This window comes from Typopeltis vanoorti, chromosome 7 (genome assembly GCF_054136105.1).
Source record: "Typopeltis vanoorti isolate ZY-2024b chromosome 7, IOZ_Tvanoo_1.0, whole genome shotgun sequence".
Taxonomy (NCBI): Eukaryota; Metazoa; Arthropoda; class Arachnida; order Uropygi; family Thelyphonidae; genus Typopeltis; species Typopeltis vanoorti.
In genome coordinates, this window is record NC_143555.1 from 68,376,333 (window position 1) to 68,393,901 (window position 17,569).

General features: G+C 35.4%; 1 protein-coding gene across 1 annotated transcript in view; it reads left to right on the forward strand.

Annotated features, from left to right (window-relative positions):
- The first annotated feature begins 1,345 nt into the window (after positions 1 to 1,345).
- The window catches only part of LOC150104751 (RNA-binding protein 41-like), a 123,691-nt gene continuing 107,467 nt past the window's right edge, over positions 1,346 to 17,569 (forward strand). Inside the window, exons 1-2 of the mRNA XM_090395930.1 lie at positions 1,346 to 1,498; positions 5,786 to 5,953. Coding sequence (XP_090252056.1) covers positions 1,455 to 1,498; positions 5,786 to 5,953 — 212 coding nt within the window. The 5' untranslated portion in view covers positions 1,346 to 1,454. The remainder of the gene's footprint in view (positions 1,499 to 5,785; positions 5,954 to 17,569) is intronic.

Below are 17,569 nucleotides of genomic sequence, written 5' to 3' on the forward strand. Positions count from 1 at the left end.
TGGATAATTATAAACAGCAGGCCAGAAGAATCACAATTGGTGTACAGAAAGCAAAGTCCGACTATGAAAAGAAACTGGATCTGCAAGATAAAGATAATCCAATAAAATTCTATTGCTATACTGCAATTAAAATAAAGAATGGATTTGAAAGAATAACTTTACTGAATGCAGATGGTATGCGGGTGCCTGCTGCAGAAGTGATTGTTCAATTAATGAGCAGCCATTTTGCTAAAAGCTATCAACCTGGTACATGCAACCTTGAACTCACTGCTACCTCTTCACCAGATGAGGTAACTCATGGGAATGAGAAGGAAGTACTAGAGCTGTTGCACAAACTAGATAAGAATTCTGCAATAGTAACTGATGGGATATCAGCCCGAATGTTAAAAGTGCGTTCAGCTGAACTGGCTATTCCCTTGATCAGACAGTTGCAGTTTATGGGCCATGCGGCAAAGATTGCAAATACAATTCAAAAGATAATTGCAATGCTGAAACGAACGTTAACATGTAAATATAAGGATGTTATTTTGCCTCTTTACAAGGCCTTGATAAGACTTCACTTGGACTATTGTGCGCAGGTCTGATCTCCTGGTTTCTGTTGTGATTCTGATATATATAGGAGAGAGTACAAAGGATAGTGTTAAAAATGATATCAGGATTGTGGAATACTGATTATGAAGACAGATTGAGAATTTGTAACTGCAGACACTAGCAAACAGGAGAAAGAGGGGTGATATGATTGAGACTTAGAAACTTCTGAAAGGGTCATACAGGATTTCAGTTAATGGAATTTTTCAATTTATGGAGGATGGGGAACGGACGTGAGGGCATCCTTGGAAGCTGAGAATGAAGGCCGCCAAGAAGGGTGTGAGGGCTAGATTTTTTTCTCAGAAGGTGGTGCGTGATTGGAATGGATTGCCATTGGATGTTATGGGTGCAAGCAGTCTGAATGAATTCAAGAATAAGTATGATAGCTGGTGTGTGGTAGTATGTGGCCTCCCTCGATGAGTCTCTGACTCCCTGGCGGTCTCTCTTAAAAAAAAAAATAAAAAAAAAAAATAATAATAATAAATTAAGTAAATAAAAAATAAAGTATTTAACATGAAACATTTATTATTGTTATTTTCAAAATAAATATGTTGTTGTAATTATCAATCAGTCATGTGGTTCTGAGTTTGGTGTTGCCACTTAATAAGCATTTGTGATAGTAACCTGTGATATTCATTGGTTTGTTGTGTTAGAAGTTAGTAATAGGGCTGCGGTTTTTTCATTCACTGTTGACAACAGTACAGATGTGCTGTGTGTTAAACAGTAACCACGTGTGTAGTAGGTAAGAAATGTGGGTTTTTATCCACGTTTGACCACAGTATGAAAAACTAGAACTGTCGAACTTATATATACATGAGACATTTTATGTTTATATAGGAAAGCAGTTCTGCATTCAAATTCAGAAGATGAGAAAAGTATCATCAACCAGTTCCAGAATGGATGTTCCCAGGTATGCATAATTTGTTGATATATTGGAGAGCTGTTGAAAATATTAGAAAAGCAACGAGTGGTTTCCGTGGACCATTTTGTTACGCTATAGCCTGCCTATTATATTTGAGAGCTCTTGAAAATATTAGAAAAGCAACGAGTGTTTCCGTTGCTTTGGACTATTTTGTTGCGCTAGCCTGCCTGTTAAAATAGAAAAATAAATCCACAGAACTGAACTATGTAGAGAAAGGCCTTAACTCTATCCCCCCCCCCGTCTGTTTTTATTATTATTATTATTTTTATTTTGAACTGCTTTAAAAATTTGTTTCGAAATGGCGCAAAGTTATCCATAATTCTTATCCACAGAAACATTATTTCGATATTTCTGGATTCGAAATTATTTTAGAGTGTTTTTTCATTTCTCCAAACAGGTAGTATACCATCATTTTCGCTTGGCCTGAGTTGTTATTATTATTAGCACTAGACCTTCATCGAATCAAAAATCTGTCATGCACAAAACTTATTAAACTCGGAACTCATTTATTGTGTCTGCATTTACCACACTGGGGCAGTTTATTCCACTCCCTAACCACTCTCCATTCAAAACACCTTCTTTATTCCCTTGCTCATACTCTCCTTATACAGGTCCCAAGGCTGGTTTCTTGTTCTAACCCTCATATGAAAAATTGCTTTAATGTCGTGGTAACCTCTTACCAATTTATGTATCTCACACATAACTCTCCCACCCCCATTTCCCCTTATTTATGAAGCTCTGCAAATTATATTCCCTCAATCTGTCTTTATACCTTGCATTCCAAAGAATAGTTACTGTCTTAATCAGACTTCTTTGGACCCTTATAGCCTCATTTCCATAAAACCAGGTGACCAATGGCCTTACACAATGGAACCATACCCTCTTTAATTCTGCTCAACAAGGGTTCTCTGAATCATAGATATACATCCTTTCATTTAGTGAAATTAAATGGTGAATAGCACTCATTATTATTACTATTATTATTACACCCTCCATGGAATTGGTAAACTCATCATTGCACTTTGATTCAACTGACAACATATTTATCATACTTAATCTAACACCCCAACAAATTCTAGTAAAGCAAGCATTCCATTCACTCACAGATCGCCATGTAAAGAATCTACTCCTCACTACCTCTTCACCACACTGTTGCATAACTTCCAGGCATGGCCTCTGTTTCTTTCTCCTTTAACCTTCTACTCTTTTTATAATTCCCCTTACTAATTTAAACATCTTTATCATATTGCCATATTTCTTCCTATCCATCAAACTGCAATCCACATTGCTTCAACTTTTCTTCATAGCCAACATTTCAGAGTCTGGATATTGTTTTGGTCACTCTTCTCTGGATCCTCTCCAATGTTTCCATATCATAGTGAAATCCAGGTGACCAAATCTGAGCACAATAGTCCAAGTGTGATCTGACCAGTGCTTTATACAGTGGCACAACCACCTGCTTATTCCTACATGTTAGTGTAGTAATAAGGAGGTGGTTGTGCCACTGTATAAAGCACAAAGACTGCACATCATAGTGCCACTATGATAAGAAGTACTACGATGTGCAGTCTTTGCAACACTTGCAATATGCCTTCTAAACTTCAGTCTACTGTCAACCGTCACTCCCAAATCTCGAACCTCATCCACTTCTTGCAGTACAGCACTATCAATATAGTATACGGCCTTATGCCTACACTCCAAAATGCAACACCTTGCACTTATTAATATTAAAACTACAACCCTAGACAACCAAGGTTAGCTTCTAGCAATTGTAGAGTGTACCTCCTCTTAGGCTTATGGTCCATCTTTGACTTGTCATTTGTGTGTGTGTGTGTGTGTGTGTGTTATTACAGTTTTTATATTATTTCCCAGATGATATCTTTATGACAGACTCAAATGTTTGCTGATAATGCAAAGTTAGGTAGAATTATCAGGAGCAGTTCTGTTAATTCTCTACAGAAAGATTTGAATAGACTTTTAGCTCGGACAAATGAGTGGGAGTGCAGTTCTAATATTAATAAATGCAAGATGTTACACTTTGGAATACAGAGATAAAAGGCCGTATACTGTATTGATTGTGTTCTACTTCAGGAAATGAATGAGATTCAGGATCTTGGAGTGATGGTACACAGTGGACTGAAGTTTTGGGATCACATCTCACATGTTGCAAAGACTGTATGTTGTATTGCTGTTATGATAGAAAGTATATGTAGGGGTGGTGCCACTCTATATAAGGCATTGGTCAGACCACATATGGACTATTGTGCTCAGATTTGGTCACCTAGTTTTCATTGATGTGGAAACATTAGAGAGGGTCCAAAGATGAATAACCAAAGTGATATCAGGACTATGGAGTGTTGGTTATATAGAAGTGCGTTTGAAAGAATGTGCATTACAGAGATTGGTAGATAGGAGGAAAAGAGGAGATATGATAGACATCCTCAAGTTAGTTAAGGGATTCTATCAGATTAATACAGAAGAAATGTGAAAATAGAAGAGAACATTTGTGGCTCTATCAGTTTCAATGATACCCTTCAATTGGAAAGACCTGTGTTCACAAGTCACAAAAATATCTAAAACTGAAAACCAAAAAAATAGTGTTTTTATGGTTGAAATACAATTTTTCTAGTTTTAGTCGCCCTCCAAACTTGCTGCTTCTAGGCATTGCCTTAGTGGGTTAAGATGACCCTGCCTGTCTAGTAAGTGAAGAACCTTGAATCAAGGCTTTTCCACTGATGTTAAGTTAGCTGGTCTCATACATTTGGATGTTTCCATCCCACAAAACAGGCAAAGTGACCCATAAAAACACGTGCAATTGATAGCCACAATACTCTGTGCAGATAGGATAACTGTCCTATCAAAGCATTAAATAGGTTTCCAAAGAAAGCATTCCTTGACCTTGACAAAATGGGAAGAGATGAATCAGTAAGTAAAGCTGATTGAGCAGGAAGCTACTTGAATAAATTTACATGGAATAAAGAAATCAGAAACTTAGAGCTGACAATGTTCCAACTGATTTATCATATGAATCTAAAAATTGGGTTAGAAATAAAGCAGTTAGTTATTTTGGATTTATGATTGAAGTAGCTCAGGCTATAAGACCAGTGTATTATGTCTGCTAATGGTGTGTGTATTAATGGCCAGTTTGCCTGTTTTGCAGGATGAAAAACCTGAGTTTCCAAGAGGAGAAACTCTGCCACCTCTATATGAGACAATAAAGCAGTTAATCATTGGAGACCATAGGTGAGCTTGGAGGGGGAAAAAAAAATAGGGAAATCAATACATAAGTGAATTAGCATCAAATAGAACTATGAAAAATAATACTAGAAAAGAACTAAGAATTTGACATTGTTAATATTCAACAATGTTGAATATAGAATTTCCAAAGATCCAAAGGAAGATGAAGATATAGGCAGGTTAATTTACTAAGAAGGCACACAGAACCAGAAAGTTATCTATTTGACTCTTTTGCTTTTTTCTTCAGTAATATTTCTGGATTTTAGTTTCTAATTCATTTAAAACTGCAGATTGTCCCTCCTCCAGTATAATCATTCTCTCATTTTTATTTATTTCAAACTCTTGCATCCTATAACACCACAAAGAATTGCTATTCATAAACAACATGGTCAGTATAACCTTATTTCCTGTGGCACTTCTTTCTCTCTCTTTTGACACGAATTTCTGCATGGCTGTATTGAAACATGTTAATTATCACTCATCCATGTGCATACAATACTAATATTGTTTCTGCTGTATTGTCCTTATTTTCCTAAACAATTTACATATGGCTGAGATATTCAACTTTGCTGTTTAGGTCTATATTTCTAATGCTGAAAGAAATTCATTACTTCTATGTTCCTAGGCCCTTCTGTAGGACTATAGGTACAAATAAATTTGAATTGAATTTTTTATGCTGAAATTTTTCTGTTATTTTTACTTGAAGCTTACTCTCACTTTATATTCATGTGTAGTGTTAAGTACATTCCAGTCTTCCATTCATCTCTACATTCTACTTAACAGTACAGTTTAGCATAACTATGCTAAACTGTATATTGTTAAGTATAATGTACAGATCCTTCTCCCCCATACTTATTGCTTTAATAAATAATCTTTTGTTTATTTAGGTGATTTCATCTGTTCTAGTTTTTTTATAAGCAATTAATTCCTATAAGTGTACAATATTCTTTGGAATACTTATTTATTTACTTTTTTTTTTTTTTTTTTTTTTCAAATTTTATTGAAATAAAATTTTGAAACCAGTTTGTATAATTTCAGGGGAGCACCAGCACGTTATAACAGTAAAGGCACAATAAGAATGGCTCCAGAGGGAATGAACCTCCATGGTGTAGAAGTAGACGTGGAATTAGGAACTGAAACTGAATCAGAGCGTCAGTTAAAAAAGTTATTAGATAAGCAGCTGGACACCGAATTAACCCTTACAAAGTAAGTAACATGTGTGAAGAAATGTTTCATTTTTTTTATAATTTTTATTCCTTATATTATATGTATATATTTGATCAGTTGCTCCTGATCAAATTTGGCATAAAGGTCCATTCGATAAACTGCAATCTTATATAGTTTTACTTTCCATTTTTTGTAATTGGATGGCCAGTTCCTCTCCCTACCCCCCTTCCCACAAATATTGCATGTTACAGTGGATAACTTATTCTCATCAGACTTGTCTATCAAATGCAGGAGTCCTTCAGGGATTATATTGTTCTTTTACCTATTCTCTTAGATGTAAATGAATTTTTCCCACTTCCATCAATTCCCACCATAATTTTGCAGCTGGCATTACTCCATTCTTTTTTCTCCTTTGATCCTCTCCATTTGGGGCACATAAAGTTGGGGGAGTCCTTCCAGTTATGGTGTTAGTCTTTATTTTTCTTGTTTTCCTTACATTTTTTTATATACTTCATTCTATTTCTCCTGATCCCTTTTTAATTTTCTATTCTCCACACTACCATCAGATGGGATTCAGTGCCTCAGTACCACCATATGTGCTGCACAGTACACCCTGACGACATTCTTTAAAGAGGATCCTAGTGATTTACATCTGCTGTTTTGGCTTCTCTCTCTCAGGATAGGTATCTGGGATTATCCAATCAGGATCAGTCAGCTAGTAGACTTGTCTTCAAAGCTCATTGGCATTCAAGTAAGTCTTTTTTTTTTTTTTTTTTTTTTTTTTCCCTCATGGTCTGGGGACTTGGTTTAGGGCTTACTGTGGTGCCTAGAAGACAGAGTCTGGCATCCCACTTTTCACTGCATCTATTACTTGCCGGGTCATGGATATCCATATGGAGGGGGGGGGTTTCTGGTGCTCAATTAATCTTTCCTTTGAGTGTGAATCTTTTATCCTCAAATTTGCCAAGCCCCCCCCCCCCACACATACACTGATGTTCAGAAGAAACCATGAAATAGCATATTAAACAAATATCAAGAAACAGGAAAACAGCAGACATGTATTTGATATTACTGATACCTAATAGGAAATGCCACCATTCTTGGTCTAAAATCAGTAAATAATATCACCTAAACAGAAAAAACATTCAGAGCATCTCTCTCTCTCTCTCTCTTCTCTGCAACATCTATGTGGAGGAATATCAGTTATTGTAACCCCATAAATCATTTTACCTACTCAAAAGGAGTAATATCAGAGTTAGATTCCCTCACTGTTCCAGGAAAGATTTGTTCTCATATGTAGATATCGTAATCTAGCCTAAACCATCAGTAACTTCCCTGATTCTATAAAATCAGATTATTTGAACTGACTTTTAGGGCTTTACCTCCCGAATCCTTTTCAGATGCTTTAAATGCCAGAGATCATCTTCATACTGCTAGTCCTGTCTTTCCCATCCATGCCTAATGTATTAAATTTATATCTTAAACTAAAGATAACACTGGTAAAAAAAAGCCTTAAAGCATCAACTCTGAGAACAGTTACTGCTGTGAACAGTGAAAGGTGAATGATGAGAAAGCGATTTTCAAAAGATGGGGCATGACATTCCATATCAGATGAAGAGGAACTTTATCACAGTAACATATAGTGGAAAACTCATACACCGAAAAGTTTTAAAAAAAAAAAAGATAGGGGGCATGAAAGAAGATATGGAATCATATGACTGTGTTGCCTTCTCATAATCACACTTCTAAATGCCATGATCTAGTCTGCTTTCATGAGAATAATTGGGTGGAGGGGGGGAACTTCTAAGGATGATGTCTTGGATATATATATATTTTTTTTTTTTTCCCTGAAGTAGACATGAGTACCTGCTGTCCACATTTCCTCAGAAATGATAAATCCAAAGACTCACAGAAGCATTCATTCACAGAAGTAAAATTGGAAGCTGGGGGGATCCACCAGACAAATAATTACATTTCTACAATGGAATTATCATGGAATAAGCCAAAACATTGATAAAATGAAGGTCTTCCTTGTGGAAGCATTAAACTAGTGTGCTTTTGTATGGAGAAGATCATTTGGATGAGGATCAGGATTTACAGGATGCCTACAAAGTCCCATTTTTGTGAAATTAGTAAATACAAATAATTTGTCAGGTGTTCTAATTCCTTGTGAAAGGGAGGATTTCTCCAGTGTTAAATATTTTTTATTTTCTTTTATTTGACTTATATTTTTTTCCAGGTTTAACAATAGCTCTTCAGAGTAATTGTTGATGTAGGTGTTATGCATTTGTTGGATACATGACAGCAGAAAGAACTGGAGAAACAATGTAGGGGCTGTGAGCTAATTTTCAGTGGCAATTTCATGAAAACAAACTTATGGTGGGAGGAGAAACTCTTTCGCATTGGAAGCGTAAATGATAAAACAATAAGTAAGGCCATTTTTAACAATGATTTCCATATATCATAGTTATTGAGGATGAAATGTTTTTTGTAAGAAGAAAAACTTTTTCATGAGGAATTAGAACAAATAATTTAGTATGTAGCAGGATGAGAATGTTTGTAGAGTTTCCATCTATGTTGGTAACTATTTCCCTTCCACCAAGTCTTCCCTCAGGTAGATTGCAATTTGCCTCTCAGTAGGACTTCTTATATAGGATGCACAATTTATCTACTACCTAAAATGTAGCAGAATTTTAAATAACAAACTATAAAATAAAGTTGTCATCTGGCAGATTGACAAGCACAAGAAACCACCTGCTTTATACGTAAAATTTTCCAACTGTTATACAAGCAAAATAGTTACCACTTTAAAAACTACAATGTTCATAAAAGAAACATTAATTTTCCAACGTGTAATAATAAACAACTCGTCCCACAAGACTGATTGATTACCCAATTATTGGAATGATAATAGGGTAATCAAAACGATAATAGCTTGGAGGAGACCACACTCCTACCAGGCACGGCCCCCGGGGTGGCAGATGGGGGGGGGAACCCAAATGGGTTGCTCTGAATAAAGAATAAAGAGCTGTGGACCAAAGGATGTAGCAGAGGCATGGTACGCTGGCTATATTATTATGCCAGTAACTTCCATGAGCTGGAGAAAGTCTACAAACCAAGATAGTGCTACTGCGTACGGGACAGCCGAACCATCTACTCGAAAACCACATAGAGTAAGTGAGAAATCAGCAATGTGGTCAGTCAAGGACGTGAAACATGTGGCCACCCTCAACATAAGATCATTATACCGACCTGGAAAATTGCAATTAGTCCAGGAAAATTTAAAAAAACTGGAATGGAGTATTTTGGGTTTATCAGATATACATTGGTGCAGAGATGGATTCATGGATTTACCAGAAGGAAGACTATACTTCTCAGGAAGAAAAGATGACATACACAGAGAAGGAGTTGCATTATTAATTGAGAAGAAACTTATACACTCAGTAATTGAAATAAAACCAGTGTCTCCTAGGATAATCACAGCCAAACTTCAAGCAAAAGGAAAAGGTCAAACAATTAAAATAATCCAAATATATGCACCAGACAGTAACCGTTCATAGGAAGAAATAGAAAATTTCTATGAAGAACTACAACAGGAAATAGATAATTCCAAAAATAGAGAACTCATGATAGCGATGGGAGATTTTAACGTTAAAATAGGACAGTTCACAGCAGACAAAAAAGATGCGATGGGGAAATTTGGATATGGAGAGCTTAACGACAGAGGAGAACAATTACTCCACTTCTGTAAAGCAAACGATCTAATGATTCCAAGCACATTGTTCTATCAACACCCTAATATTAAATATACATGGACATCCCCAGATGGTAATATAAAGAACTGCATAGACTATATCATCATAAACAAACAATGGAAAAGATCAAATTAAACATATTTGGTCGTTTGAAAGTTAAGCATAAAAAACTTATTGTTTAATACTGACCAATATACAAATATTTTAACATTCTTTGTCTACCAGTTTTGCTAGCAAACTGTTTAGCTTTTTCAAGGCGTTGACGGAAAAGTATAAAAAAAACTAGTAAATGCAAATTGAAAGGAACATAAAAATGTTGTAAACACTCTAGTAGCTAAGGTTGCATGTTTGCGTGACAGAGACTGAGTGGACTTATTGTTCTTGATCATTATCACGCATGCGTGTTTGTTGTAAACGCATAATGTGATTACTAGCTAGCTGTAGTTCAGATGGATTTAGAGAGAGGATGAGGTTTTCCCATGAACTGTTAAGAATAGTACCCTGGTTTCTGCTGAGGTTTCCACCAGTTTTTGACACTACTGCAGCTTCCTTGAATAAGTGAATTCTATAATCGTCATCTAAATATGGCATGGAGCTATTTTGCTACTTTATCGTGTGGTTAGACATATAGAAATGATGTCCTAAGCTGAAAGAAATACTTCTGTTGTGGTTTACATCACCAATGTGCTCTCTCTGTCTGATCTCCAAACTCCGTAAAGTTTGTCCGATGTAGGCGAGACCACAGGAGCAAGGAATGTAATATACTCCTGGATATTTGTAGAATGGCACCTTGTCTTTTGGTGATCCTAAAAAATGTTTGATGCTGGTGGTTGGTTTGAAGATCACTGTGATGTTGTGGGCTTTTAGTATTCTGGCTATTTGATAAGAAATTGACTTGATGAAGGGAATCACTACAGTAGAAATGTGCTGGGAGTTTGTTTCTTCTTGTCTGGGATTATCACAGTATGGATATTTTTTTATGATTTTTAGAGGGTATATAGAGCATGTAAGTTTATATCAGAAGAGGAGGATACACAGACTGAAATCTCACTAATAGCCAAAACATTATCACAAAATGGATACCCTCCGAACATCATAAAAAAAATATCAATACGGTGACAACCCCAGACAAAAACCAAACTCCCAGCACATTTCTACTGTAGTGATTAGCTACTAGAGTGTTTACAACATTTTTATGTTCCTTTTAATTTGCATTTACTAGTATTTTTTATACTTTTCCGTCAATGCCTTGAAAAAGTTAGACAGTTTGCTAGCAAAACTAGTAGGCAAAGAATGTTAAAATATTTGTATATGGTCAGTATTAAACAATAAGTTTTTTATGCTTAATGGAAAAGATCAGTAAATAATGTATGAACATTAAGAAACTTTGATTTCGACAGTGACCATGAAATATTAACTGCCAAAGTGAAGATAAAAATCATATCAGAAAAGAAGAAAACATCAACCTATCAAAACTAAAAGATAGCTCAAGCAGAAGTCAATTTTTAGAACAGATGTGCTTGAAATTAAAATGCTCCATCTTCCAGAACAGCAGAAAATACTGGGAAGAAGGAAAAGAAACAGTGTTATCAATTGTAAAAGACACTAGGTACCAAACCCAAAATAAACAAACAGTGGATAACCCAAGAAATCGGAGCTACAATAGTAGAGAAAAGAGAGGCCAAAATACTTGTAAACCAACAAAACAATGAACAGAATAGAGAAAATACAGAGCACTAAGAAATAAAGTTGATAACCTATTCAAAGAAGCCAAAGAAAAATGGTTAGAAGAAAAAGCTAAAAATGCCAAGAAGCATACCAACAAAACAACATGTCTTCCATGACACTATAAGAGAAATAACAAAGGAATTCTCAGCAAAAGCAGTAACAATGATAAACAACAAGATGACTGAAACCAGGAATATTGACGATATAAGAAAAATCTGGTCAAACCATTTTAAGACTATCTTTCACCAAGGAAACAAAACTACAATGCCAACAATAGAAGAAAATAATGACTACCCAAATATTTTATAAGAAGAAGTTAGATACGCAATAAAACAGATGGAAAACAATAAAGCACCAGGCATTGATACTATCCCTACTGAACTGTGGTCATATATGGAGGCAGCACATCAATAGAATATTTAGAAACCCTATTCAATAAAATACTACAAACAGGAGAGATCCCAGATGACTGGAGAACTGGAAAGATCATCCCAATATACAAGAAAGGAGACAAAAGAGACTGCAGAAATTACAGACCAATCAATTTACTCTCCCACACCTTTAAAATATTTGTAAGAATTATACAGAATAGATTAAAAAAACACCCCTGAAGAACTGATAGGCATAGAACAAGCTAGTTTCTGAGGGAACTATTCAACAATAGAGCAGATTTTCACATTACACCAATTAGCAGAGCTCAGTTGGGAAGACCATAAAGAACTATATTGTTGTTTTGTGGACTTTAAACAAGCTTTCGATAGTGTTGTCAACAGAGAAATCCTTCTTAAAGTTCTACTAGAAAAAGCAATAGGCAAATATATAATACAGTTTCTGATAAAATATTACTCTAAGACAAATGCAATAATTAAAAAGGACACACTCACAACATAACCCATAGAGATCCAAAAAGGAGTAATGCAAGGATACCCATTATCCCCATGCCTATTCAACATATATCTAGACGAAGTTGTAAAGAAGGCAATAGACAATGAGCCTGGAATCAATGTCAATGGTTTAAACATAAATAATATCAAATATGCTGATGATCTTGTCCTTATTGCAAGAACCCCAAATGAACTACAAAGGTTGATAAACAAGCTAAACGAAACCTGTAAAACATATGACATGACAATAAATATACAAAAGACACTTGAGTGATGAAAATAGAGAGGAACAGAACTACCATCTCAGCCACCCTAAATGGTGAACAAATATAACAAGTAGACAACTTCATATATCTTGGATCAAAACTAACAGAAACAATAGATGAACTCAAAACAATCAAACACAGAATAGCGATAGGATGGACCACCATGGGAAAATTACAGAAAATCTGGAAAACAAACAAGATATCTAAGCAAGCCAAAATCAAATTATATGAATCAATAATTATACCAGCAGTCATCTATGGAGCAGAAGCGTGGACAGTTAAGAAAAGAGAGGGGAAAAAACTGCTGGCATTTGAAATGAAATGCTTAAGAAAAATAAATAGAACAAGTTGGATAGAAAAGAAAACAAACAGCACAATCAGACAAGAATTATTGTATAAAAAGACAATAATAGAAAAAAATTAGAAAACAACAACTGAGATGGTTTGACCACACTTTATGCATGGATGCAGACAGACTTCCTAATGTCCTAATCAATACTTTTCCAACTGAAAAAAGAAGACCAGGAATTAATTGGCTGAAATTAATAAAGAACATCTCGGGATGCAGAACATATAAGGAACTTTTTCGAACAGCAAGGAATAGAGAAGACTGGAAGATCCTGCTCAAGAGAAGACTCAACCCATCTTAGACGGAAGAGAAGAAGATTATCGGGATGGATTCTCCTTCTTCTGACATGCGCAGAAGTGTCGAAGGATCTGACATCTGTGGGCATACAGCATTTATATAATTCTGAACCTAACTTATCTTCTCCAGGTGATTTTCCATTTCTTGTTTCTTTCAGACTGATTTCTAATTCTTCTTTAGTCATTTCCTTTTCATTAAATGTTTGCCAGTTATCTTTTTTAAAATATTTATCTGCACAATTCTGTATAGAAATTTTGAAATTCTTCAAATTTCAATTTGGTGTTTAATTTTATATTTTCTTTAGTATCTGTACTTAAATGTTTCAAAATCTTATATATGTTGGATCTTATTTTATATAAATCATGTTCTAAATTAGAAACAAATTTGTTTCATGATTCTCTGACTTCTCTTTTAGCCATGGCTCTTATTCTTTTATATTCCATTTCATTTTCTAATCTTTTACTCCTTAACCATTTATCATATGCTTCTTTTTCCAGTGTGATTATTTCTTTGATTGTATCATTCCATATCTTCAGTTTTTTTCTTTTTATTGAATTTTTTTGTCTTTCCTTAGTTTTCATTTGTTGTTGTATTTAGTATCATTTTTATATTAAGTATTCTATTTCTTCATTTCGTTTTATTTTATCATCATCATCAAATTCCTGCCATGTACCCTCAAAGGGTGTACAGGATATGATAGTACTACATGAAAAAAATTTACATCATTACTAACTTCCTATCTACAATTTTCCTCCAAATCAGTCTGTTACTTGTCAAGATAAGATCTGATAAATCCAACATTATCAGATCTTATATTTCTATCGTCTAAGGCACTTTGTACCGTATCAATCCACCTATATCTTGGTCTTCCTCTGGGTCGTTTTCCTGCCAACCTGGCAGGGAACACTTGTTTTGCTAATCTTTCCTCGCCCATTCTGTTTAAGTGACCATACCACCTGAGATTAGCTCTGCTAACACACTCCTGGATCCGACAATGTCAAGTTCTTTCCTAATATCCTCGTTTTTAATATGATATTGCCATTGATGCCACCTGTTCATGCCTCTAATCTTTCTCAGGACTCTCATATCTGCGGTCTCTAGTCTTTGGTCAAGTGTTTTACTTCTGACCCAACTCTCAGATCCATAAGTTAAAACTGGTTTGAACACTGTCTTGTATACAGCTAATTTAGTGTTCCGACTAATTTCTCTCTTATTCCATATGAATTTATTCAATTGACTTCCCACAATACCAGCTTTGCTGATTCTGTTATCTATTTCTGTATTTAATTTACCTTTTTCACTAAAAATCGTGCCTAAGTAGCTGAAATGTTTTACATGTTCCACAGGTTCTCCATTCACAACACAGTTGACATTTTCAATGATTCTGCCTATTTTCATTGTCTTTGTCTTTTTATTGATGACCTTCATACCATATCTATTACAACAGTTATTCAATTTAGTCAGAGAATCTTGCAGACTTGTAGCGGATTTATTTAGAAGTATAACATCATCCGCATAAAGCAAAGAGCTGACATTAACATCTCCAATTTTGATATCATGTTTAATACCACTTTCCTTCATAATGTGATCCATATAGATAATGAATAACAGAGGGGATAATGTACACACCAGATTTAACATTAAACCATCTTCCTGTACTTCTTTCAATTCTAACTGCTGACTTACAACTCAAATAAAGACTAAGTATTGCTTGATATAATGCCCAATTAACACCATATAACTGTAGCGTATTGAATAGCTTCTCTCTTGACACCTTGTCATATGCCTTTTCCAAATCGACAAAACTTAAATACATATCTTTGTTATATTCCCATGCTTTCTCGACTATTTGTCGTAAAGTGAAGATCTGATCCTGACAGCCTCTATTTGGCCTGAATCCAGCTTGTTCTTCACCAAGCTTTTCTTCCACAATTCTTCTCAACCGTTTCTCAAGTATACTTGCATAGATCTTGCCAGGAACACTCAGTAGGGAAATACCTCTATAATTCTCACATTCAGTTTTATTTCTCTTTTTATATATGGATACTATGAGAGCTCGACTCCAATCATCGGGAATTCGTCCCTCTGTCCAGGCTTTCTGAACTTATGCAGTGCAGCCACTAAGACTTTTATACCACCATACTTCAGCATTTCTGGTCGAATATCATCTACTCCTGCTGCCTTTCCACATTTCAAGCCTTTGATGGCTTTTTCTACTTCAAATATGAATATGTATATCTGACTGCATGCCTGGTCAGTGTTTTTTTTAACACTGTGCTGTCATTTATTTTATCTAAATAGTGATTAATTCTATGTTCATATTGCTGATTTTTGATTTTCTGATTTCTCATTTTGCAGTTAATCATCCTCCTCATTCTTATTATGAGAGATTTGAATGGTCACAACATTCTGTGGGGTAGTGAAAACTCAACATTAGCAGATGGTTGTTGAGCACATGCTCAACTGTAAATACTCCCTCTACTCTTAACTTAGCAATCATTTTCCATCTGTCTATACACTACATGGTGAAAAGTGGAGATCATTTACAGCAATTATTATTCTCCCATGATATCCATTCCCTTAAATGGAAAACCATATATTCCATTTCAGATATTATAATGGAAAATAGATCAAGCTGACTAGAACACATTTCTATTTCATTGCATATGAACAGAATTTGATTCTTCAGTAAGTTAGCTACTCTGTCATGAAGCAGTGAATCATATTATAGAGTGTATAATACAAGCTACCACAGTTGCAGTATAAAAATATTGTTGCTTTCAACTGTTCTTTCTTAGTGGAATCATGAATGCACAGCAGCATTCTCGATTTCACCAAGATGATTTAAATAAATGTTTGGGGCAGTTTCATATACCCTAAAATTTAATCACTTTCAAACTTGCTCATATTGAAGAATACTACATCCATTATCATGTCTTAAAGGATTCTTCAACTCAATATACATTTTTTGATAACCAGATCAGTCAACATCACCATTGCTCCAGGATGAGATCCGGAAGTGAAATGCAGATATAACCGGAAGTGAAATGCATTCCTGCAAGCAGTGAAAAGAATTATTAAATTTGCATTCCTCAAATGGTCTGGAACTCGACAACTGGCTATTCAAGAAATCTGAACTAAAAACTGCTTTGCTTCAATGTAAAGCAAATGATCTAAGACCACACGACATCCTGATATGAGCAGATGATATGAGATGTTTAAACATCTATAGCTGTGTTTGACAGCTATGCCTCTATGACAGAATGAGGATAAATTTCAATAGTCTTGGCAAATAGCAATTATTGTTTCATTTCCAAGCCAGAAATTTATTTCCAGAAAAAATTAGTATTTATCATGAGTTTGATATAGAAAAAACATGCGACTCACTCGAAGGTTTGGTAAACTTTAAAGACCTTACACAACTTTGGTCTAAGAGGAGCTTTCGCTATTTCTATTAAACTTTCTGGTCAAACCTTCCAAGTCTGAGTTCTGAGTGGAACCCCCTCTCTCTCTCTCTCCTGACCTTTCTCTAAAATGAGTCTCACAAGGTTCTAAGTGTTTGCTGTTAAAGTTAATTTGATAAGAGACCACTCTCTCTTTCAGGAGGTAATGCTCTCATATAAAGGCAGTTCTAGATTTTTGACCATCTTTAGGTGTTTTTGCTGTAGAAGATTATTTGTGTGCACTTTCTTGTCATGGATGCATACAGTCTTCATTTCTGGCTGACAATTAAGACAGATGATAATTCCAATTGCAACAGAGGCAAAGTATAATTGGGTCTCATTCCTACACACATGCATCAGTTGAGGGATAATTTTATGAAAAGATTAGCAGCAGTATATCACATTGGTGGAACCGTACTCCAGGAGATTGATGAGGCCAGGGATTTGATAGTGTTGGTGGATAGGGAGTTGAAGTTTAGGGGGGAACATTGCAAAAGTGGCTAAATCAGCTCATCAAATCACTTGGTTGCGGAAAAATACTTTAACAAGCAGAGACAAACAAGTTATTGTTCCTCTGTATCGAGCCTTGATAAGACCCCATATAGACTACTGTGCCCAGATATGGGCGCCAGGGTTTCTTCTTGATGGGGAGGAGGTGGAGAGGATTCAGAGATGAGTGACCAAGATGATAGCAGGTCTGTAGAATGAACCTTATGAGAACAGGTTGAAGATTTGTGGGTTGCAAAAATTGGTTGATAGGCGGAAAAAGGGGGTGATATGATTGAGACATTCAAATTACTGAAGGGTTTCTATAAGATTAATCCAGAAGATATTTTTGAGAATAGGACTGGTGGTGGGAGGACCAACCACATTCTTGCCCAGCTTCCATAAATGGAAGCTGGGCAAGAATGTGGTTAGCAGGTGGTGTTAGAG